Below are 24257 nucleotides of genomic sequence, written 5' to 3'. Positions count from 1 at the left end.
GTGGCTGCGGGGCTGTTTGAAACGGGGAGATGGAGCGAGGAGGGAGGAAAGCTGGAGGTGACTTTATTTCTTTTTCGTCTTTGTCGTCTGTATCTTTTTATTATTTTGCCCAAGGAAAAAGTGAAAGGTGGTATCTGATGGCTCTGAGCCTCTTAGTGGGGTCACAGCCTTCAGCTCTTCCTCTCTTCTTCCCAGCCGGACCCTATGGAGCCCAAGGCAGCTTTCTGCAGCCTTTCCTCACCGTAGAAGATATAAAACATATAAAATCAAAGCAGGTAACCGGGGGCTGGCGCTTACCTAAACCCAGGGACAAATCCATGTGCTGGGCACTCAACTTATTGCAAAGGATTCAGGTTTATTTGTTGGAGGATGCACCCAACTCCAGACATCCTGCTTCAACCATCTCCATAGGCCAAATGCACCCGTATCAGTGCATACTACCAACGTGTAGATGTATACAAATTACTCTGATTACTCAGTTGTGTATGTCCATCTTCATCCAGGCAAATTAAGTTACGGCACACTAATTAGCCGAGCGTTGTGTAATGAGTTCACTTAAAAGCAAAGTTAGCCACACACACACAAGCTTTCTAATTAAGGCAGGTGGGAAGGGCTTGATGAGCTACTGGAAGCCTTTCTCTGGGAAGTTTAATTAATTTGGGGGTTGTTTTTTTTTTCTTTTTTTTTTTTTCCCAAGGGTAGTTATGGTTAAGGGATCGGCTGTCAACTTGCAATCCTTATTGGAGTTCCTCTATCTTTGTGCCTTTGTGGACCAATCTTTCTCTCCATTGCGTGTTGGCCATCCCTGCTGGAGGTGAGCCACGCTGTTACCATCTCCACGTGCGAGCTGAAGGCTGGGGTTTGACTTCTGATGCACATATCTGTGCTAGGTGTGGCCGAGATAAAGGCTCGGGGTTAGGAGTTCAGTCTCTGCCAAGTGGTTTTTCCTCCCTTGAAATCTCACTATCGCTTCTAAGATTCTTTTTCATCCTTCAGATTTGCTTTGGACTCGGGCACCTTATCGATCTGCTCACAGCTTGCTGTCTGCGGGGCTGGGAAGGGCAGGCAGACACCTCGCAATCCACCCGAGCAGGGTTTAATATCTGGTCCCCAACAAAGGTTTGTGTGATTCATTTTCCTCCGTCCCATCGGTTCCCCTTACCCCAAGCCACCAAACCTGGAAAAACAGAACCACTGCATACCGTGGACGCCACATATTCCTCAAGCCAGTGAGCGCAGTCTAAACAGGCAGCTCTCCATCTCCGACACCTACAGCAGGGAGGAGAGGGTGAAATCCTGCAGGCTCCTTCTCACAGCCCTTGTTCTGCACAAGATGAACCCGTTTTTTCCCTTGTTGTTCCAGGGGATGGGAAAATTCTAGCTGTCATCCCAACCGGACCCTTTGTACAAGCTCTGTGCATGTGTTTGCGTGAGCAGGAGAGCTCTGCTGGGAGGTGAGGAGGAATAAGCTTGTTCACAAATGCTGCCAGAGCCCTGAAAGAGGACAGGAGGAATAGGCTTGCTCAGAAATACAGGATTTGCTCACGTAACAACCTCCCCATGCCCAGATCCGAGCTGTGGCTAGCTGACATGGCTCCCTTCAGTAGCGGCAATTTGCTCACTGCTGCGCTGCACTTTTGGAGCACATCAAGAATCAGAGCCTGGTTTTTCTCAGCAGATTTGGCACAAGATATACCAGCAGCTCAGGGGACCTAGAAGTCCCCAGACATGCTGCAGCATGGCCAGGCCGTGCCATGGCAGAACATTCATGCAGCAAGACGCGTTGGTTGGTAGCCTCTCCACTTCCCTCCGCTCATCTCCAAGTGTTTCCACCCAGCCTCTTAGGGCTGCCGTGGAGTTGCATGTGTACGTCTACAGCCCTGTTGCTTGCATACGGCTGGGTCTCCGTGTGACGGTGAGGAGGGACCCGGGGGCGATGCGGGGCTCAGCTCGGGGGCGGCGGAGCAGAGCCGTTCCCTTGGAGGCAGCGCCATCTGGTGCTGCGCACCGCGCAACGCGCCCCGAATCCAAGGGGTTTTTCCCAACAGTGACCGCGAACCCGGCTGCTTCGGGATGTTTCTGCCCCTTTCCTTCTTTCCTTTCCTTTCCTTCTTTCCTTTCCTTTCCTTCTTTCCTTTCCTTCTTTCCTTTCCTTCTTCTTATTTTCTTTCCACCATCTAGAAGTGTGAAGGTGAAAAGACTTTTACTACGTCTCAGATTTAGCGTCGGAATGTCTGATGTGCCCCATCACCAACAGATCTCCTTCATGGGATGCTTCTGGCTCAGGACAGTTCTGTATCCAGGTGGGAAAGATGGGGACACGTGCTGTGGGGCAGCATCGAGTATCCCATGACTACAGATACTCCTGGTACAGTTACACGATGCTCCTGGGCAGGGGTGGTTACTCAGACTCAGCAGGAGACTTCCCTGGTAGAAACAGATCTTCTGAATCTTTAATGGGTATTCAGAAGGCCAAGTGCTGAGTATGGTCCATATTTCTTAGCAGGGGAAGGCTCAAACCGGGTGCTTGACTTCTTTGTTGAATCCAAGAAGCTCTGTACTTTGATGGATCCGAGTCACAGCTTTTGAAAAGGAGACTTGGACTTCTTTGGTACGAGCACAGGCTTTTAGAAGGCCAGATTTCAGCATTTATTCACTTTCCACGCATTCTTAGTAGCAGAACTGCTGCCTGCCACCAGGCTCTGCAGGAAAAGTGCTAGGGTGGTTCATACAAGCCAAGAAATCTTTGTCAGTGGGAGTCGCATTCAGGGACATAGTAACTGATGCAGGTGACTGGCTGAAGGAGATCCCCACAATGAGCAGGAGATGCACAGAGTGCCAGCAACTCCGTAATCATGAGCTGATGCTTTTCATAGATACAATTATCAGATTGGCCCAGGAAGTGAGGAGAGGCAGGCAGCAAAGTTGTTTTAAGTAAATTCCATTGCCAGTATCCATCCTGCGCAATCAGCAGCTAAAGTCAGAAGATTATTAAGGAAAGACAACAAGGAATAAAGCTCATCAGAGACATTCTGGGATGCATGGCTGTCTATTTGCACATGCTTATAAAAGGTTCTTTGAGACCAACTCCCCATCATTAGGATAAACATCAAGCTCCTCTTCTTAGACACCTGCAGGTTCCATATCACATATCAACTTCACGTACTGCTACAGGCACACGTATCAGAGCAAACGTCCATTCTAGAGACCAAACCATGATCAAATCTGCTTGATCACAGAATGAGATGCGTGGACACTGGCAGTGCTTCCACACTTCAGTATCTCTTACACTGAACATAGTTATTTCTTTATTTGTGGTAGCAGGAGTTGAAAGACCTGGAATGGTACAGAAAGTGCAGTTCTGTGGCTCAGCTCAGCTTCAGGCTAATTACTGAAAAAATAAGCAAACACACCTGGAAAAGCAAGATGTCAGAGCCTGGAAAGTTTTGCAGGGACTTAAAAGTACCAAGAGTTCACTTGGAGCCAGACTTGCTACAGCAATTGTGTTTCTATATGGTAGAAAAGATACTGCAGATCAACTACTGGGGTAATTGCTTCCTTCAGAGAGATGGAAATGCCAACCTTTGGAATCCGAGCAGCACAAGTGCTTGGAAATGCTCTGAAAACATGATATCCCTCTGGAAAAACTGCAAGTATTACTCTTGTCTGAATGATTAACCTCTCTCTAACAGATTGCTCAAAAATACTAAGGAGTGGCTGCAACGGATACACTAATGCTGAGAAATGTAGAGGTTTTTGCAATGTTTCATGAATGTTTCTCTTCCCTCCCTGACCTTTTTCTTTCCTTCTCATCTCACCATTCCAAATGTTTGCTTTATTCCTTAAAAAAACCCCCATACTTTTAGCTCCACGTGTTTCTGCATGAGATGGGTGGACCACAACACGCTCGCATGATTTGCTGGACTTCAGGAGGAGGCACGTCTTAGAAAAAGTCATTATTTTAAGTCCCCTGTCTGGTTTCACAGGGAAAGAAAGATGTGTTTTGCACCCTTGGAAGGGAGAGAGAGTTGCAGGTGTGCTTTGACTGACCAGAAGGCTCTCGAGTAGCAAGAGGACCTGTGGGATGACACCATTCCCAGCCACAGCAGGGCTGCCTGGTGGCTCCAGCAGCCGAGTGGAGGCAGAGATGGCAATGCTGCAGCTCTGCTGGGAAGAAAGAAGGCGCTGGGATGAAACAAGGTTGCCATCCATCACATAAAAAAGGTCACCATGCTACGTGTTTTGAAAAGCAAGCAGTTGATGGGCCTCTAACCTGTCTTTCCAGCCGTTTCCCCAAACGCTGGGAATTAGCAGCCTACCAGGAGCCAACTCTGCCTTCCTCATTTTTCCATCTGTAAAACGTGGATGTTACTGGGGCCGCTGTAAAGATGCACTAGATAGGTCCGTATCCTGAAGTCATTTCTCCCAGTGACTTCAGTGAGATGCCCAGCCCAGAACAATGGCAGGATACACGGCCCTAAACATTGCTGCTGTGCTTTAAAAGATGAAAAGCAGTGGCTTTTATATACCTATGCAAGTGGAGGGGCAGAGAAATTTTTCATGATGTTTATAGCAGACATCACAAGCATTACACATGAAAACATGGGAAATGGTGCACTCTTCTTGTAGAGAGATAATCTTTAATAGATGGCAACAAGGAAACAGAGGCATTCATACACAAGCACCTACCTCACTAAGGGGTATGTTTGCCTGGCTGACATGGCCACAGTCACAGATGTTTCCTCCAAAGCCAGAACTGCTGCATGGGGCTGTTCCTTCTAAGGAACCGGAATGAGAGAAATCTCAGCACATGCTTTTCCTTCCCCTCCTCACCCTTTGCTGGAGTTGAAGAGAAAAAACGCACTGACTGACTTTCAATGAAAGCATTCTCCTAAAAAAAAAAAAACCACGTTTGTTTCTTTCTTTGAAGTGCTGGAAGATGAAATTAAAAGAAAATAAATAAATAAATAAAGACATGACTTGAAGCCAGTATTTAACCACCCCCTTTATTTTACTGGCCTCTGATGATAGATAATGAGCTAAATCATGTGTCCTTAAAGCCTGCTTCCTGTGAGAGAACAAGGGCCTGATGTGAATGGGTGCTGGAGGGCTGGATGGGGACCTGGCTGTGTCACATAGGCTTTGCTCTCTTCCCACCCCGACATTGAGATATATATATATTTTTTTCCCTTGTTCTCTCCATGGAAACAAATAATCTCTGACTCTTGTCACTTAGAGAAGACTACACAGCAACATGGCTTGTTTACTCACTGTTGTCTTTGGTGGATTGAAGCTGTGTGGCCTTGTCTACGTTCCAGGAAATGCATGGACATAGCTGTCTGAAGGAAAACCCTCATGATTGTATAGTTTTCAGTGCTGAGTGGCAGTTAGCCACCTCATTTTTATTGTTAGCAGATCACAATGTTGCCTCAGTGCTCTGTGCCACACACCACGCTGTGACTAATATCATTCAGCAAAAGAAAATCCCCTCCAAATCGACCACGTTCTCAAGCCTAATGGATCTGGTAGGGGCTCCATCCATCTGATAGCATCCTCTCTTTGCATCTCTCCTGCAAGTGAGGATAGAAAAGGACAAACGGAGGGGGTAGAAGCACTCTGGGAAGCTCATATAGCACCTAGGGTGGTCGCTGCCAGGCTCTGCACCCTCTCAGCTGCCATAGAAGCTGGGCTGGGTTTGCTCACTGCAGCCTCTGGAGCTGTTCAGCATCTTTCCCCACTGAACCCTTGAAGAGAGGGGGCATGCAATAACGACATCCTAACTTGTTTTGTGCCATGAAAGGAACTGGAAAGAATGCATTGAACCACATGACAAGTGAGGACATCAGGCTGCAGAGAGAATAGAAAGACCTCATTTTTAATTACTTCTGAACAAAGTTGGCTCAGTAAAGTATTTCCCATTGTACTGCTGAACTTTTCTTCTCATCGCACAGCAGTGAGACACAGGCTCTTCTGCTGCAAATGGGCTAAAATCTGTCTGCGTTAGGGATCACTTCATTTCCTATTGAATGCAGACTATCCATTAATCAAAGGCATTTTAGAATTTTATGCAACATCTAGGCACTTCTTTCTCATTGTGGATGTTTTTAGCGTGAGTGTCTTAAAATATGAAGATACCTCAACCCTTCGTAAAGCACGAGAATGGGGGTTAATTGGTAAGATGTACGTTTTCACCACTGCTCTGGGTGTTTACAGAGAACAGGGTTGAAGCACTGAAGCTTTGGAAGTCCCAAACTAGTCACTGCAATAAGGAAGGGCTGTGTGCATTGGCAGGCACCTGAGATGAGGTGACAGATCTATGTAGCCATCCCAGGTGCTAGCAGCAGGGCTACAACTACAAGCGGCAGAAAATGAAGAATTATTGCTTTAGCAAAGGTTCTCATCTTTAAAGCTTGTTAATTCAGACAGTAAATCCCTTAGGGCATGGATTCTGTGGCTCGATCATTAGTAAAATATCTTGCACAGTCTTGATCTGGGCCAAAGTAAAAGATAAGCAGACTTCAGTTCCTCGAGTTTCATTATGAGATCAGAGTCCAAGGATTCACTGAAAAGTATTACATTTCAGAGTTTTGTGGATTAAGAAAAAAGTCAGAAGTGACTCATGTACAACTGATGCCTTCCTGAGCATGCAGAGAGCCTGAAACAATAGACCTAAGAGATGCAAACTGCCCCATTCACTCTTTCTTCAGAATCTGCTGCCTACCCAAGCAGGAACTTGGTCAGCCTGTAAGAAAAAATCCACATCATACAGCTGGAGATGCCAGAAAGTCATGCAGGCGTGTGCCTTCGGTAGTCTTGAATTGCTTAATTAAACAGCAATTGAGCATCTTGCATTGAAATGTCACTAGCTAAAGAAGACCAGCTTCCTAAGCAGTGGTAAGAGCCTCATTCTTAAGACAGCTTCTCTTGCTTCAAGACAGAAATCACGCAGACTTCAGCATGCACAAGGTCAAACTCCTACCAACTGTGTTAATACATAACACATTTCAGAAAGCATGAGATACACCCAATTTCTTACAGATAAGCTTATAGAACAGCTTTCCTGCAAGTTATGCTACTTCTTTTTTTTCCTTTTCATTGCAGAATATAAATACTTAAGTTCCTACAAAATCACTTCTTGTTTTCAACTGTGTGAATCCAATAGCAATGCACAGATGAGATAGGACTCCCCACGGTTTTTCATCTCCAAAGGGGAGAGGTTATGTTCTTCAGCCACATTTGCCAGGAGAAAACCCTTGTGAAAGTAAGAAGGCCACCCTAAAACAGCAGGAATGTGGGGAAGCCAAGCCTTCTTATTCGAGAGGACTACTGCTTACCTTCATGCAAACTATAAACCTCTGCAGGTTCTCTGAACCTCGGTGAACTTTCTGTAGCTTCAGGCTCTTCTCAGCAGCTGCCTGTACTAATTTCTTCCTGCAGGTTGTTGCTCTTGCAGCAGATGACAGAAATGAGCTTGTTCACAGCACAGTTACTACTGATTTGCTGATGCCCAAATGATCTTGCTATTTATTAACAACTTGGATCAAAAAAATGACTGCTCAACTTGGAAATTATCATTGCATTAACATTATTCCAGTCCATTCAAAACGAACAGTTCATTAGCCTAAGCTTATAGCAATTACTTTTCTCCTCAGAGCCTAATTACAATCACATACCTCTGCCTGGTTAACACCTTTCCAGTAGTGTGGTTTGGATTGTGAACTGCATTCAAAAAAAGTGAGAGGCCAGAAGATAACTACAGAGAATCAGCTAGATGCAGAGCAGTCTTACACACTCATGCTACAGGTTGCACACAGAGCCACAACCTGCAAAGAGAAAAGTCATCTGAGAAAAGCTCTATCTAGGTATGTTTGTCCAGACAAAACTGGCCACTGACTGCATACAGGGTTAAGAGGAAAGCAAATACATCCAACACCTCCAGCACGTAAGCTTTTACTATCAAAATACAGAGAAAACCATTATGATTTCTACTGTTTCATTATTTTTGGAGGCCAGCTGACATTGAGCTCTGTGTTGTGGTGGCTTCCAGCAAACAAAAAACTGATGACCAAGGTTAGCATAAAAGAATTCTTGTGTGTCTCCAAGTATGAATACAAAGTACTTGCCACTTACACATTTCTTTTGATTTCTTTGCCTTAGTTAAAAGAAAAAACAAAACAAAACATTTTTTCCTAATAAAACCCTAAGTGGTCAACAGTGCTTAATCTTATCTGTGTCAAAACTTTGGTCATTAATCAGAGGAAACAAGGCAGAAGATGAATTTCCCACAAATGTGACCAGGGAAGGCTAGTTCAATCTGTAATATACACGAAGATGTTTGAGATGATTGAAGTTTGCATTGGTGGGATAGTACTTTTTAACTCTAAGGTCATCTCAGCATCCTCACCAAAACAAGTGGTATTATGAGAGTAAAAAAGAACATCATGTGATCCCTCTTCTTAATTTGCCATCCTTTGAAGGGGAAGGCTGTGATGTATGATTATTTTTTGCTTTTCTTCCCTCTGCTTTCTAAGATCATGATGCAATGAGTGTCTTTAAGTAGTAACAGGACTCCTGAATCTTATTTATCCTTGAAGCACATGACTACTGAAACGAGATGCAGGGGCCTCTGTAGTGATTACATTTGATTTCAGGCTAAGTGATACAAAAATTAACCTTGAGCTGGAGGAAAAGAGAGCATTTAAGAGCACAGCGCCTATTTCTTCAGAAACTTCTCCTTTGCTGACCTTACAAGAAGTCAGAGCAGTGCTCTCCTTGAGACCATCTGCACAGAGCACATGATAACACTGAGAATTTGTTGAATTCTGTACAAAATGTCTGACCCCTGAGGCATAATAACATACTTAAAATACACATAACGGTACCCTCTGGCTAAAAAAAGTTTCCAAGTTTAAGAAAAATCAATTTGGATGCTTACTTTGACTGTGTGCCCAGCACCAATGGCAAAAGTGCTCCTGTTTAGAAAGGATGGTTCAGCCAAAATTTAACTTGTTTTTCAGGAATAGGGAACCGAAGGAAAAAAAGATATAATAAAAGCCAACAGGTTTTGACCATCGTTTGGCTGCTTTTTATTTCCACTAAAATGACTATCAGTGTTATTTCACAGAGGTAATGGAATCACACCACGTTATAAGAAACAAGACAATCAGGAAAAGCACCTGCTTTATAATCATCCATGAAAAAGGCACCTGAAGTGCTTAGGGAGAAAGCTGGTATCTTCTTTCCACTTCCAGATTGATGTTTTCACTCAGGGCTGAATTAACTGATCAAACCTGAGGTGGAAGCTACCCACTCATCCACCTGATCCTAATAGCTACAACAAGAACTCAGGGGCTGAGGCAGTGTTTTTACAGCAGTTCTTTAAGAGCACAAAAAGGCCAAGCCCTCCTTCTCCATTTTAATGAAAAATATACTGAAAATTCCCAAGAGGCAAACCCTGTTTCTTAGTAAACCTAAGTGCAAACCCTAAGACAGATTTTTTGCAGCTGGCTTTAAAGCTCACAAGTACAAATCCGCAGGTACAATCTGCAGATGACAGAACACAACCACCTCCCTCCATGTGGCTGCACGCAGCTACCAAAGGGCAAGTTTTTGATCCAGGCCTAACAGATGTACACTGAAAAGCAAATCACCCCAAGGCCAACGAAAAACAAATACACAGAGCGTGGTTACTTTGTGGATAACCATTTAGAGAAAAGGCTCCTCTGTCATTTATCTTGACAAATACACTTTGCACTTACAACTGCAGGAACGAGGCAGGCAAGTCATCTATGAGATGTATGCCTCATTTATTTGAATATATGGCTTTGCCTTTTGTTGTCTAGCCTGTGGAGATCACAGCATATGCAAATAACCTTGAAAACTTAGGTCTGCTTCTTGCAAAACAATAAAAACACGCCTTTGTTTCTTTCTCTTTCCTCTATTCATATTCATTTCTGACTATTGATTTCTACTTGCCCTTTGTTTCTCTGATTCTTGGCCAGCTCAACTCGCAAAGTATTACCCCCGAGGCTCAAGCCTTTCAAAGAGGATACAGCACTCTCTGCGGTTGCTTTATCCTTGTAATCGAGAAAAGCCCTGTGCTGTGCTCCCTGCCAATTCACTCGTAAAGGAGCTGCATGGAATTCCCTTAAAGCACATTTCAGCTCGCTCACTCTTAGGTTGGGAGGTATGTTCCCCACATACACAGTAGTAATCATGCCAGATCCCTCTAATCTGGGACTTAAAGAATCACTTTCAACATACTGTTGTCCTGTTTGAGCTGAGCCCATTGAAGCCTGTGGTCTTGTTTTTCCAGCCATTGCCTTCTCATTTAACGCTGCTGACTTGCTGGCGTTTGCCAAGGCTGGCTGCTCATCTTGGAGGGTAACATCCTTGCCCGCCTGCTTCTCTTTGTACCGAAGACTCTTAAGGATGGGGATTTTTCCCAGCATCTCATAGCTGACCTAAAAATGGAGGAAGACAGAGACAATTATGAGTATTTTTTTCTTCCAGAAAAAAAGATGACCATCAGGACACATTCGTACCATAAAAAGAGAGGAACTTTATTATATTGCTGCCATTCAGACTGCCAGAGCATTCAAAATGTTACTAATTGTTGGCCGGATTCTGAAGTTGCTCCCTAAATACACACTGCGGGACAAAAATAAACATTAGTTACCCTTTAAGCAAGTACAACCAGCAGGAAAATCAAAACCAAACTCAGAGCTGGTTGATTTTGACATTTATTTATCAAGGCGCTTTCAGATCTGCATTCTCATTGTTATCCCTTAAGGTTTGCTTTGACCGAGGCCCTGTGCTCCTGCTCTGGCACAGCCTCACATGCCTACAATTCATCAGACCATGAGGCACTTTCGTTCTGCAGACCTCCTTGCTTTCTTTACCCCTGAAAACAGGATATCCCGTAGGTTTGGTCGTACAATGGGGAGGGACCACGGTGTTAGCTTGCAGCTGGGGAGCGTGCCTTGCAGTGGGGCTCCTCCGAGTGTGGGCCCAGCTGGAGGCACGTTCTCTGGTTGTGGAACATCACCACAGCCCTCCCTTCTACCATCTGACACCACACACCACCCGCAGCTACTCAGCAGATCCCACAGCAGTCTGCTGGGCTGGATCACAGAACTGAAGAGCGCCCAAACGCTGTGCTTTAAAACCGTGAACCCTCTCTCCCTTCATCCAGCCCCAGTTCATAAGCAGCTTTTCTGGAAGGGCTCTTCCTCTCAACAGCTGAACCCTATCCATCTCAGGCATGAGATGCCCCGGGCTGTGCTCAGCGACTGGCAGGAAACACAGTGGTTCCCTAGCTAATGTGGTCTAGCTCTTGGCTTGCAGACTGCAGTTGGAAGTAGCAATAATTCCTACTTGGCTGCTGGACAAGCAGAACATCCATCAACACAGGATCCAATTCTTAAATTTAGGGAGCAAAACAGAGCCTGGGGAAGAGATGCCTGAGCTAGCAGAGACCCAAGCTAATAGCCCACACAGTGTGAGCAAGCCACTCTCACAGGATACTGCATCAAAGCTTAGAGCCACGACCTCAGCAGGCTGTCCTGGGTTGGCATATCCTAGCTAGAACATACCTGCAGATCTCAGCTTAGAGCCCCTGAATTCCTGCTTCTATAATACAGTCAGGCAGGTTTCCTATTCCGTGAAGCAAACTTTACTTCAGGCTGAAATAAAAATCCAAGCTTACGTACAGCCTAGCCTAACCTTCAGCCTCGTTAATATAAGATCAAACAGCAGAACATGGCTAACAAACATGGGCAGAGGCCACAGAGCAGACCCAGAGTCAAGGTGTTTGGGATCAGGCCCTTTAAACACATAAAATACGACTGAAAATTTCTGTACAAACCTGGCAGCCAGTACAGAGAGGCAAGGACTTCCTCTGGGGCTTTGGATGACTCTGAAAGGTACATGGCATTTTCACATTTTGAAGGCCTACTGCTCTATGGATTTCTGGACTAATTTGTTTTTCTCACCCAAGAATTCAGGCTGCTGGGTTTGACAGCAAAATCTCCATCCCTGGGCAATACAACAACAACCCATGGCTGAAGCCATCTTACTTTGTTTTTACCAGACAACAATTAGGAACATTTGCTCCCCTCTGTCAAGTTTCTATGTGAAATGTAAGCTCTATGCTAATTAAACCTAACAGGAAAAACATTATTCTCATGTAGCTAATGACTCCTGGGCCCAAAGCACAACCTTCACCTATTACCAAGTGTATGCACAGTTCCTTTCATCCTGAAATTAAATTCAGTTCCTCATGCACAGACTGGGTGTTCAGCTAGAAGGATGGACACCATCAAGAGCAAACCCTCACTACTCTGTAGATTAAGAGAATTGATGAGTAGAGCATTCAAAGAATCAGCCTGGAACTTCCAGTCTCTCAAGGACAGATTGAAGATTTAAACAATCCAATGGTCAGAATATTTTCTGCTCTTACTGGAGAGGCCAGCACTTTTTGGCACCCAACTGGAGCTCCTGTTTCAGGGTCCCTGCAAACTGGAGAAGATGCAGTTGCAATACTATGTATGGCTTGAGAAAGACTACAAACTAATTTTTATAAAGCTGAAGCTCTGATCACAAGTAACACCATGAGTGGAACTCATCATTACCTGAAATTCAGCCCTTTGCAGGGATACCACTAAGACAACTCTACAATACTGTTGCAATAAAGGCAGTTGATTTGGTTCTTATTTGCAATGAAAACATTCTGGGGGGAAAAAAAAAAAAATTGACATCCTTGCAACTGGACATCATCAACTGACATCCTTCTGCCACAGAAGAATGACAGAGTATCTACCTTTAGGCTAGGATCTAGGAGCAACTTTCAGCTGGGTCAAAGCTCTCAAATACTTCCCTATTTTTTGCCCCCCTTTTTTTTTTTAAATCAAAGAAATGCAGAAACTCAGTTTAGGTACTCGGAGCATCAATTCAAGAAAGCAGCTCACCACCCTTTTTGGGGTGCAAGGGGTGAGAAGCAGAAGGGCAAAGGGGGCAGTGGGTGGCACAGGAAGGGACTAAGCTTGTTCTGCTCTCTTGCAAAACACCAAACAAAAGAACGCCTTTGTGGTAGTACAATGTGTTGCTAATTACCACCATGCAAAAAGTATCTTTTGTCTTGTGAGATGCGGAGGTCTGCAATGATTTATTTCCAAGTGGAGAGAGTCCAAAGATATTCCTCCTCTCTTTCAAACAAGCTGCACGTTTCTTGGTGCTGTGCCGGCTGGTCACTTCTCCCTAGCCTCCTTTAGCACTTAAGGCTAAGCCAGGTTACAAGGGCACTGGGTTCTGCCTCCAGTAAGTCATCTTAGTCCCACGATACGGAACTTAGCAACCCCAGTGGCTGAAGCCTCTTTCCTTGCTCCCCACATCCCTCTAAAGTCAGGGCCAAACCATTTATTGATGTTTGTAAACTTTGTATTGAGTGTTGGGAGTTAGTAAAATGATTGGCTTTGGCAATGAAGCCAGCTGAAGAAGTTTCCTATTATTCCCTTGACCACCAATTCCCAGGCCACTTCCACACTTCAGCCTTCTGGGGTTGGACAAGAGAAATGCTTGTGGGTCTGCAGCACAAACTCTGTAACTGAAGTGATTCAGGTTAAAAATAACTCCACCAAAGGCAATTAATCATTTAACAATCCTGCCTACTCCCTGCCATGGCTGAGAGAGCCTTGGGGAAAGAGGACAGCAGGGTAGATGAATTCTTCTGGCACACAATTACCAGGCTATGGGAAAGGAGCTGAGAAGGGAAATGTGGCCCCTCTCTGACAGAAACCTGAAGAAAACAGAGTCTGGGATGCTGCCTGCCAATAAAAATCTCCCAGCATTTAACCCTGAGCATCCACTCTCATGGCACCTAGTTTGGTCACAGAACAACAGAGCTTCTGCAATGTCCCTGCTGGAACATCGGGGCTCTCTTCAACCTCTGTTATTCCAGAAGAATGAATGCAGACACTTTCACTTCTTCGCTGGAAAAAAATGAAAGATGTATTTGCCCTCTGACAGAATGAGTAATGCTGACCCCTGATACAGTGCAGGCCAAGCCAAACACCACTTTGATTTCCCTGGCAACAGAGGCGACACAGTTCTGATGTACCTCAGATGAGGAAAGGACAGCTACAGACCAGAGAGGGTGCTCGGTCTGCTGTTTGATTCTATTTCATGTAGCTACCCACCTGCTGATGCAGGAACATGTGGCACTAAATGGATACAGCCACGGAAAGCTGAGAACAAAACCAAACAATCGTTAGTAGAGGAGACCCACGAGCCCTTCCAAGTACTGAGGCTGGAAGGCCAGGGGCATTTGGAAGATTCATCTCTGCCCACTCTGAGGGTGGTCTGACCCTAGGCTCCTCAGAAATGCCTCCAGGATAGAGCCCAAATCTCATGTTGTCTCCTTAATCAGTTGCTTGTTTCAAGAAGCACTCTACTCACAGGGGTTTAAAGCATGGACAAAGCCAAGAGAGCTAGGACGGGCCAACACAGTTGAACATTTTATCATTCATTTGCACAAAATGTCCAAATATGTGCACGCAATCCAAGGGCATATTTCTGGGAGCTGGCAGCCCATGAAGTCTGCTAGTGTCCCTCAGGAGAAACTTATGAAACCCACATTTGGAATTCATCAGCAAAAACTGATTCCACGGACTCTGCAGCAGGGGTTAGATTTGCAAAGGTGTTGAGAAGTCTAACCATGCATGGAAGCCCGCCCTGCTCATGTTTTCTCCTCCCTCCCCCCCAAAAAAACACTGCCAAAACCGAAACAACAAAACAACTTTGGCCAAACTGACAGTAATTTTCTTCAGATGGCAACGGTGTCCCTGCTAAAGGCTTTGCCAGCTTATGTGTCAAGTTTCTGAGCTCTGACAGAGCTTATTTTACTTTCCAAATATTCTATCACATACCCAAATCAAAAGCTGTTTGTTGTCAGTGTCTCCCTGCTACTGCACACTAAACATTAGATCCAAGGATTCTCCCAGTTTTGGAGACATCATTTTGGAAACACCTTCTCCTCCTTCTATAAAATTCTCAGTAAAAATGTGATTAAAAAAAACAAACAGAAGGAAATGCCTGCTGGAACGCAGTGATTTTTCCACCAACTTCTCTCATTTCCCTCCTTCTGACCCCAAGTATTTTAATTGGTCTATATAGCTTCAATTTAAAATAAGCACTGCACAAATAACTCCGTAATTGTGACAAACATAACTGACAGCATCACAGATAAAGATCAGAGTTCCCCATACAAAATACTAAATGAGAAAGTAGTTTCACAGATTTAGAGTTCCCAGAAACAATGGGTCAGATTTTCAAGAAAGCTGAAGCCAAATAACTCTCCACTGGCATCCAAATAAAGTTTTCCAGAGTTCTCAGCTCTTAGCAGCTCTTATTGTCTTCCAAAAGCACTGAGTTTTCAAAACCCTTAATTCCAGTGCAGAAAACTTACCTGTATAAACACTCCAGAGTTGCCTTTGTATTTAGATGTGTTTCTACCACTTATTTTGGCAATGTTTCTTTGGTAATAGCATTGCAGCTCTTATACTTCCTTTGAAAAAAGTCAGCATTTCTATGACAAAAATCACACTATGTGTTGTTGGTTTTTTTGCACCTGTTTCCATTCTTGACTCACTACTTCCTTCCTACGTAGCATATAATGAGCAACAGCACTCCAAGAGAACACACACATCTCTGAGCACAGAAATTTAGCCTGGAGATGTGCATTTTGTTTACCATGCAAGTACCCTTTTACCTCTTTGTGAACAGAAAACAGAGCATACCTATTAATGGCTATTTATCCTACCAGCTTCAGAAAAGGACACTCTTTGCAACAATGCTTAGCAGTAATCCCATGTTTGCAAACACCTTTAATTCAGTTCCTAAGTCACTGTCTCTTGGCCTGATCCAGTGAAGGAGTCGTTTGTTTTTGCAAGGCATTTTACACATCAACCTCTTAGAGCACGTTAGTTACTTTATGTTGACAAAACACCATATTCAGAAGTGAGGTATTTATTTGGCTCACTATCTCTACATTCATCTAGTTTTGCTGAGAGAAACAGGAATACAACAGCAAAGCCAGGATTTAAAGGAGAAAAGGATGGAGAGAAAAGGATGAGAAAATGAGGTAGAAGCATCCAGGAAAATCTGATGGGCAAACACTTAAAATAGCCACAATCAGATCCTACATTTTTAACACCCAATTGCTTAGACCTCCCACCTCCAGGATTCCCTGTGCAAGAACTGTTCATGGTTACCTCCACAACCACAAACAAGATGTATGCAAGCTGCTCAGCTCACTGTGCAAGAATAATGCTAGATTCTTTCTTCACACAAACAAGACACGCCGTTCTCATCCCAGAACAGAAACATTACAATTATCCCCACTCCAGCATTCTCCAGTATTTTTTATCTAATCAACACCAGCTCTGAAGAACAGCCAAAAGCTGTTTTGTGTTAAATTAGCAATCAGTATCCTCTTTTCTTCCTTAAAGTTCAGTCGTGTAAAGTGCGTTGTTCATAGTGAAAGCTGGATCAAATCCAGAGAGCTGTATTCTTTAGACACCACCACTAATTTTAGACACAGCTCTGCCAAGCAGCTCCTCAAGCTTCAGATGCAATCCCAAAGGAGTTGCAACAAATATTTTGTAAGCTTTTGAGTAATATATGGTAACACTGATCTTGACGTTTTCTCTGCAAAGGGAAGAAGAAATGCTGAAGTAGTGGTGAATTTGATCCATTGCTTGGGGACTGACTTGACTTTCCACTAGCAAAAACTACACAATGATTCAAGGTCCACTGCAAGAAGCTGATCCCCAGACCTTTAAGAAAATGTCACTAGCAAAGGGAAGGAGACAGGGGAAAATAAAAACATAGGGGAAAATAAAATCAGCAAGGCCACTTACTGAGGCTCCTCTGACACCAAGAAAGACTACAATCAAAAGTATGTTGGCAACTCCATCCGTGTTGGATAGAGCGCAAGGGGTAGGCCTTGAAAACAATTACATTCAATAATATCCTAAAAAAATTATGATTCAAAAATAATTCAGTGGAAAAAATGCATTGGTGTAGAAGAAGCTTACATTTGTTTATTTAATTGATTTTAACCTCGAGTCCTCAATCACACTCAGGGTAAAATACTCTCCCACCATAGGAATAAAAATAGTCCTGGCTGCAATTGCTTGTTGTAGATATGTCACCTTAACAAATTTAACTCCTTTTACTTCGTTAAATGCTTGCTAACCAACAAATGATTGCCCTAAAACCATTCACTAACATTTCCTGAGTGGTTTCTGCAAAATAAGGGCATACTATTCATCATTTTACCCAATCAGGAAGGACTGGGTCTGTTCCCTAACCAGATGATTTCAGAAATGATAATCTAATGACTAAGAAAATGTTTTCCCCATCATAAATCAACAGTGGAATAATTTAGGAAATGCTTTTCTGAAAGCATTTGTGAAACTGCTGAAGTTTCTGACAAATTCTGGGGGGAAAAAAAAACAAAAACCACCCACACAACACAATACAATGATTATCAGTAAATACTGATAGGTGATTTCAAGTGGTATCAAGTCACTGTTCTTTCACCTGAAAATAAGCAGCAGACACAAATTCATCTATCCTTTGGAAGCCAACTGCAGACATTCATTATGATGTAAACCACTGGAAGCCATGCTTTTCTTTTACAACCAGAGCAGCACATATTCTGCTGTTTCCCCTCACTGTCTAATGCCATAAAGCTATCTCTGAAGTACTGCCTCAGAAATTGAACACGGCCAATTTTACACAGCACTGAGGAACAAGAACTTAAGGATGGAAGTCTCTCAGCTATGTAAGTTATCACACTGCAAACAACTATAAGAGATATCTGTACTTAAAAAAAAAAAAAGAAAAATCACACCAGTGACTCTCCTCCTGTAACTCATTTGACAAAGTAATTCCAGCTTCAGAAATACACTTCTCCTCATCATTATGACCACTTAGAAGCCACTCAACAGTATGCTGTTTTTTTTGTTTCATCTTACCACCGCATTTGCTATTCTTACAAGTATCTCTGAATCACTAGATGTCTTTACATGTAATTTTCCTTAAGGAATTAAAAAAAAAATGAGGGACTTATCAACAGAATGTTGGTAGCCAGGGTAACTTGCCTTATGCCATAGTATTCCACGTGGTTTTGGTCGTTTGCAATTAGTCTTGATAGTTCTTGTTGGTGTGAGTATATAATCAACAGTTAAATCGTGGTCACCAAGGAGCTCTTCTGCTATGTCAACTACCTACAAGAAACAAGAGATTTGTTAAAAAAATGAAAATTACACACAATCCTGCTGTCTTTTCACATACAAAAATCTGTTAGTGACAGTGGAAACAGAGTGTAAGTGCTACACCAAAATAATTCCAAATCTCTCTTTCACCATTCACAGAATCACAGAATGGCCCGGGTTGGAAGGGACCTCAAGAATCACGAATCTCCAACCCCTCTGCCACGTGCAGGGCCACCAACCTCCCCATTTAATACCAGACCAGGTTGCTCACAGTTCCAATCTGTCATTTAAGAGTGGATATTTTAACTTACCTGGCAGTCATGCACGATAGTAATTACAGGTGTGTCCTCCGTCACTGCTCCCATTGACACCATCATTGCATATTCCATGTCTGCATAACCTTCTCCTTTTCCAATTCTCCAACCTAAAGTGCACGAAGCAAAAGGTGTGAGTAACCAAAACATCATATTTCTGATTTTACTGGAGGCCAAAATAGTGGCCTGCATGCTCTGAACCACGCTGCTGTCCGTTAACATTGACTCTGTGTGACAAATCCCTGAACCCAATCCAATCAGGAAGAAAAAGACAGAACAAGACCATAATTAACATCCAGTGAGATTTTTGGGTCCACCAGAAAGGAGATATAAGCTACTGACATTGTGAATCTCACAGCTTCCTCCTGCAGAGCTTACAAGACTTTATCTTACCTTTTTCAGAGACAGCCACTGATCCTACAACAACCAAGTCCACTCGTGCTTTCCCATCAAGACCTACAGGCACACTGTACTCTTTTATGCCCTGCAAGAAAAAGATAATTTTAGGTTCACAGAGTGCAGACTTCTAGCCAGGGAGGCTGAAAGCAAGAGCATGTTGATAAATGCAAGTAAATACCCATGTTCCAAAGTGTTTCTTCCATGTATAGCCAAGTTGCAGATGGCTGGAAAGCTATCCTCTAGGGAATCCTAGAATATATTTTCTACTACAGTGAGAAGCATTTTGGCACGCTTCAGGGAGAGTCAAAAGAGGTGAGCTCTTTTCTAAGCAAGGTTATTTATTTAGGATCAAAAGCTGGTGCCTGAAACCCTTGATTCAGCATCTGTTTCTGAAAATGAGGGCAAATGAAACTTCCTACCCTGCTACTACTAACTGGAAGTCACAATACATAAATTTATGTCCATGAGCAGCACCAGAGCACCACAAGTTCTTAAATTAGCTCCCATGTACAAGTCACAGGGTTAATTTAGACAGACAGACACAGCCTCAAGATGTTAAACTGTACCTAAAATGCTTTACTGAAGCACAACCAGGTACAGATGCTCTCCATTTCACACTATATATGCTGCACTGCTGATTTCTCCAGACCCAAATCTTTAGAAGCACATTCCAAATCTCCCAACATGTTTCCTGAGACTGCATTCCTCAACACTATGCTGTGTGATCAATATTTAGAATGCACCACTGTCAAGCTATCCTTACCAACAATTTCCTAACTAAAACACTAACAATGAGCAGAAAAATATATTCCTACCAAGTGAGAAGAAAAGCTTTCCTAGAATCACAGAATTATTTGAGTTGGAAGGGACCTTTAGTTGAACCTTACACAATCCTATCATCCTTTTTTAAACTCTTCTTGCCTCCTCAATCCCTTCAGGCTCCTCTGTAAAGGAGACATCCTAATAAAACTCTGTCTAGTCACATAAATGAATGACAGTGTCGTACTTCAGCTTTCACACACGTGCTACATAACATGAACCCTCCTCAGACCAATTCAACCTTGTATCCTTACAGTAAAGAGCCAAACAATAAACGATGGGCAATGTTGGTATGACAATCAGGACCCACTTCACAGCAGTGTGGTAAGAACTGTTTGCAGTGTGCTTTGTAAATATAAACTGTTAACAGCTTTTATTCGTACTGGGGAAAAAAAACAAAAACAACACACTCATGGAGGTAAGATTATAGCTCAGATATGAGGCTGAAACAACAAAAAGGTCTCTGTCAAAAGTGCTCTTCAACACTGAAAAGCTTAAGTAGTTAATGACTTTAACAGAGCTTCCAACAAAAAGTTGCTACTAATTATCATTCATTTACAACCCTCCACTGTAGTAGAGGATTACTCGAGAACTGCTGTTAGCAGGAGATAAACTGCAGACTTACATTTTCACATCAAATAAGGACGCATACAAAGCAACCCAGGTTTCTCAGCCAAATGACTTCAGCTGTACACTATGACGTTTTAACAGCAGAGGGCAGCAACATACTGCATTTCAAAGAAAACCGTTTTGTACACATTATTTTTGTACTTCATAGAATCATGGAACGGCCTGGGTTGAAAGGGAACCACAGTGATCATCCAGTTCCAACCCCCTGCTGTGTGCAGGTCGCCAACCAGCAGACCAGGCTGCCCAGAGCCACATCCAGCCTGGCCTTGGATGCCTGCAGGGATGGGGCATCCACAGCCTCCTTGGGCAACCTGTTCCAGTGCATCACCACCCTCTGGGTGACAAAACTTCCTCCTCATATCCAACCTAAACCTCCCCTGTCTCAGTTTAAAACCATTCCCCCTTGTCCTTCAGCTGGGGCAAAACGCAGAATTAACATTTCTTTAGACTTAAGACTGAAAAAGAATTGATCTCTCCTACTTATTAACTGAATATTTTAATTAACCAGATCAGGTAAAAACTAGAAAAACAACAACATTCCTTATAGAGTTTACTAACTCAAAACTGCAAAATATGGGAGCATATCAGAAGCAAAAGGATCCAAACTACCTATGAAAGCTGCTAGTAACTTTCCAAGAAGTATTCACAAACTATAGAAACCATTTTATAACCAAATTAACTAATAATAAAAACAACTGCATCGCGATTTAAGTACTGGCAAAAATTAATAGATGGTGAATGCACCCACAAAACCAGATATTAGCTGAACGATATTTCAGGTAGCATCTGGTATTCCGACTTGTAGTTGGACCACTGTAACACAGCACTCCTCCAGATGTTAATTCAGATTTGGCCTACATTGTGTTCCTACCTGAGATGTAGCACATATCCGCAGTGTCTCCTTAGCTGCACCTGGAGGTGGAACAATCTTATTGAACAGCCCACTCCTCAGGCGTGGTGTCGGAACCAACAGAGTTTTCCTTGCCTGTGGAACAAAAGGAGTTACCACCTTAAAAAGAACTGGGTCCATTTTACACCAAAGAAACACTGCTACTCTCCCAGAAATTTCTATGTGGCCAATTGTCTCGTTTGCTCTGAGCAGTTAGCATTGGTGACCATGTGGTGGTTGTAGATGAATCCTTTTCACTACAGCAAAGTTTCAGACATGGTTTTATTTAAAAAAAAATAAAGGTGGGGACATAGTTTTAGTCTAAAGTACACGTTCATAGATATGTTACTCATAATAGGAAGCTAGTGAACACACAGATCTGATGCACATCTGTCCCTGGGATAAATCTAAGCCAATTTGCAGCAAGGCTAAACTGATGTGTTTTTAGGAATTAGAACACAAAGACGAGGAAACAGCTCCACAAAAACATACTAATTTACCAAAACAACACGTGCACCTTGGTCACTTGCCAAAAAGGCAAAGGTGTGCTTTAACGAGCAGCCTTGTGAAGCTTAGGATGGATAAAACTCCTGCAGGAAAACTGGGAGGAGCTGACCAGGAGGTGCTGCCAAGCACTGCACTGTTGCCCTGCTCTCCTTCTCAGGGGCACAAAAGTGCTGTTACCTGCAGCGCAGCTAGCCGAACACCTTCCAAAGGTTTGTCTGGGTCCACTTTGATCTCACTTGCTCTGTTGAACACATCAAGCTCTTTAATAGAGCAGCAAGCCTGATGAGACCCCTGTGTGAAGACAGGAATCAAAAGAAAAGAGGATGCATTCACTTACTTCCAGCGTTAGAAAGCGAGCGTTCTTCTGGGGAGCATCAGGGTTTATTTTTACAGTATTGGCTGCTTTGAACTCCTCTAAACCCAGAAGCCTTGTCGCAGCATGAGGGGCACCCTGTTTTCATAAGACATCAGCACATCACCAAGGAGTTCAAAGCAGAGAGGGGAAATTTTTACTCTTCCATCCCATACAGAGGCTGATTTTAAATATAAGGGACATGCTGCTAATTTTGTGATACTCTCTGTGAGAATAACAAATATCAACAGAGGCTGAGGACTTGACTTACACGCTGCAGGCTGCAGCCAAAAAATGGGATCTGGGTACTCCCTTTGTCTAACTTCACCCCCATTCGTACCTGTCCCAAAGCTGGAGTGTAACTGTCCATTTTAGTCAATGAATACAAATTTCTTTAAAGACAAGCCACAGGCTGTTTCTGGATGAACAACTTTCTGGACAAGGCTCTCTTCATTATATCAAACTCAGAAAATTAAGTTCTTAATCAAATGAGCTGCCAGAACTTGCAAAGCACACACTCTCCCCACTGAGTGTTTTTACCTCTGATTTCTTCTTGCTTTAAAGAGCAATAGAGGCTCCCTCCACCCACTTCAGCACCTATTCTAACACGGTGCTTCTCTACACCTTCATCAGTTTGGGGTTTTTTTTTTCCTACCTTAAATCTATTTTGCCCTTTCAGCAAAAGGGAAGCTAACGCCCCAGTGCTGCTCATAGGCCAAAACACCTAGCACACAGCCCCACAGTGCTAGTTTGGTCACCTTTTCTTGAATCCACAGCAGACACAAGGGTGCTTTGAGCCCACATCAGCATGCTCTATCCTCCCAGGAAAAAACCCTGGAACACACACAACCTCAGCTTTCATAATGTGATTTGAGTTGGAAGGGACCTTTATAGGTCACTTAGCTCAACTCCTCTGCAGGGAACAAGGACACCTACAGCTAGATGAATGTCTCCAGGGATGGGGAATCCATCACCTCTGGGCTACCTGCTGCAGTGCTTCATTACCCTTATTGTAAAAAAGATTTTCTGATATCCAGTCTAAAACTCAGCTGTTTTAGTCTGAAGCCGCTCACCCTTGTGTTACGACTACAGATCCCGTGCTAACGAGCTTGTTCCCTTCTTTCTCGTAGCCCCCTTTAGATACACGGCTCTCAGGTATCCCCAGAGCCCTCTCTTCTCCAGGCTGAACAGCCCCAACTCCCAGCCTCTCCTCATAGTGAAAACGTTCCAACCCTGAGATCATTCGTGCTCTTCCTCTGGACACAGCTCCACGTCTCTCCTGTACCGAAGACTCCACATCAGGACGCAGTGCTCCAGCTGAGCACACAGAGCAGAAGGGCAGGATCGCCTCCCTCACCCTGCCGAAGGCCTGGGGCCGTGAAATTCATACACCTTCCCCATCACAAACGCCTTTATCTCACCCTGAAGGCGGCTTTACAGCTCTCTGCCACCCCCTACCGTCGCTCCGCACCCGCGCAGCCCGCAGGACTGCGCCTGGTGGAACCGCTGCAACGCTGCGAGCCTCCGTACCTTGAAATTAGGGATGCGGTGATGCACGGGCCGTGGGAACTCAGCCAGACCGCTGGCCTCCAGGTAATCCCACACCTTCTCCCGGATGTCCCCCTTGGAGGCACCTGAAGAAGGGCAAAGCTCACGTTGCGAGAGAGCACCTCGCAGCAGAGCCCCTCCATGCCTTCCCGCCCCCCTCCCTCACGCCCAACTGTCGCCCCCCAGTGACGTCATCAGAGCGCCCCGCCCCTCGGCCCGCGCCCCGCTCACCCGCGCGCAGCCGCACGCCCTCCTGCATGGCGGCGCAGCAGAAAGGAGGTTCCTCTCTTCGCCCCGCCCACTTCCGCTCCAGGCTACGGCGGCGTGGAGGGGACAAAAGGCGCGAAAGCGAAGCGCGGTGATGGGGTTTCAGGGCTTCGAGTGGGACAGGGCTGGAAGGGAAAGGAGGGAAGAATGAGCGCCCTAAAAGGAAGCTCCTGGCTCAGCTCCTCCTGCAGCAATAAGCATTATGGTCTGCCCTCAACATATAGCCCTGAACCCCCTCAGTTCCAAAGGGGGCT

The 24257-nt window shown here is 44.2% G+C and overlaps 1 protein-coding gene across 7 annotated transcripts; it reads right to left on the bottom strand.

Moving 5' to 3' along the window:
• Nucleotides 1–664: 664 nt before the first annotated feature.
• MTHFSD (methenyltetrahydrofolate synthetase domain containing) lies at nt 665–24048 on the bottom strand. Of its 7 annotated transcripts, XR_795112.3 has the most exons (10): nt 23968–24048; nt 23719–23822; nt 22014–22127; nt 21312–21425; nt 18986–19076; nt 18590–18702; nt 18165–18290; nt 10264–10463; nt 4690–4891; nt 1544–2974 (listed from the first exon to the last, which is right to left on the bottom strand). XR_795112.3 is itself a non-coding variant. In XM_010718221.3 (9 exons), the coding sequence occupies exons 1-9, from the start codon at nt 23993–23995 to the stop codon at nt 1311–1313; spliced, it is 1074 nt and encodes a 357-aa protein (XP_010716523.1). In that variant the 5' UTR covers nt 23996–24048; the 3' UTR covers nt 665–1310. The 7 variants fall into 7 exon arrangements, 6 of the variants coding, with proteins under 6 accessions (XP_010716523.1, XP_010716528.1, XP_010716525.1 ...); XM_010718221.3 differs by lacking the exons at nt 1544–2974; nt 4690–4891 and adding an exon at nt 665–1494; XM_010718226.3 differs by lacking the exon at nt 4690–4891 and having other exon boundaries at nt 23968–24047.
• Nucleotides 24049–24257: the final 209 nt, after the last annotated feature.

The sequence above is a fragment of the Meleagris gallopavo genome, chromosome 13, assembly GCF_000146605.3.
Source record: "Meleagris gallopavo isolate NT-WF06-2002-E0010 breed Aviagen turkey brand Nicholas breeding stock chromosome 13, Turkey_5.1, whole genome shotgun sequence".
Classification (NCBI taxonomy): Eukaryota; Metazoa; Chordata; class Aves; order Galliformes; family Phasianidae; genus Meleagris; species Meleagris gallopavo.
The sequence above is the reverse complement of the archived record's forward strand: the minus strand, read 5'-3'. Positions and strand labels throughout refer to the sequence as shown.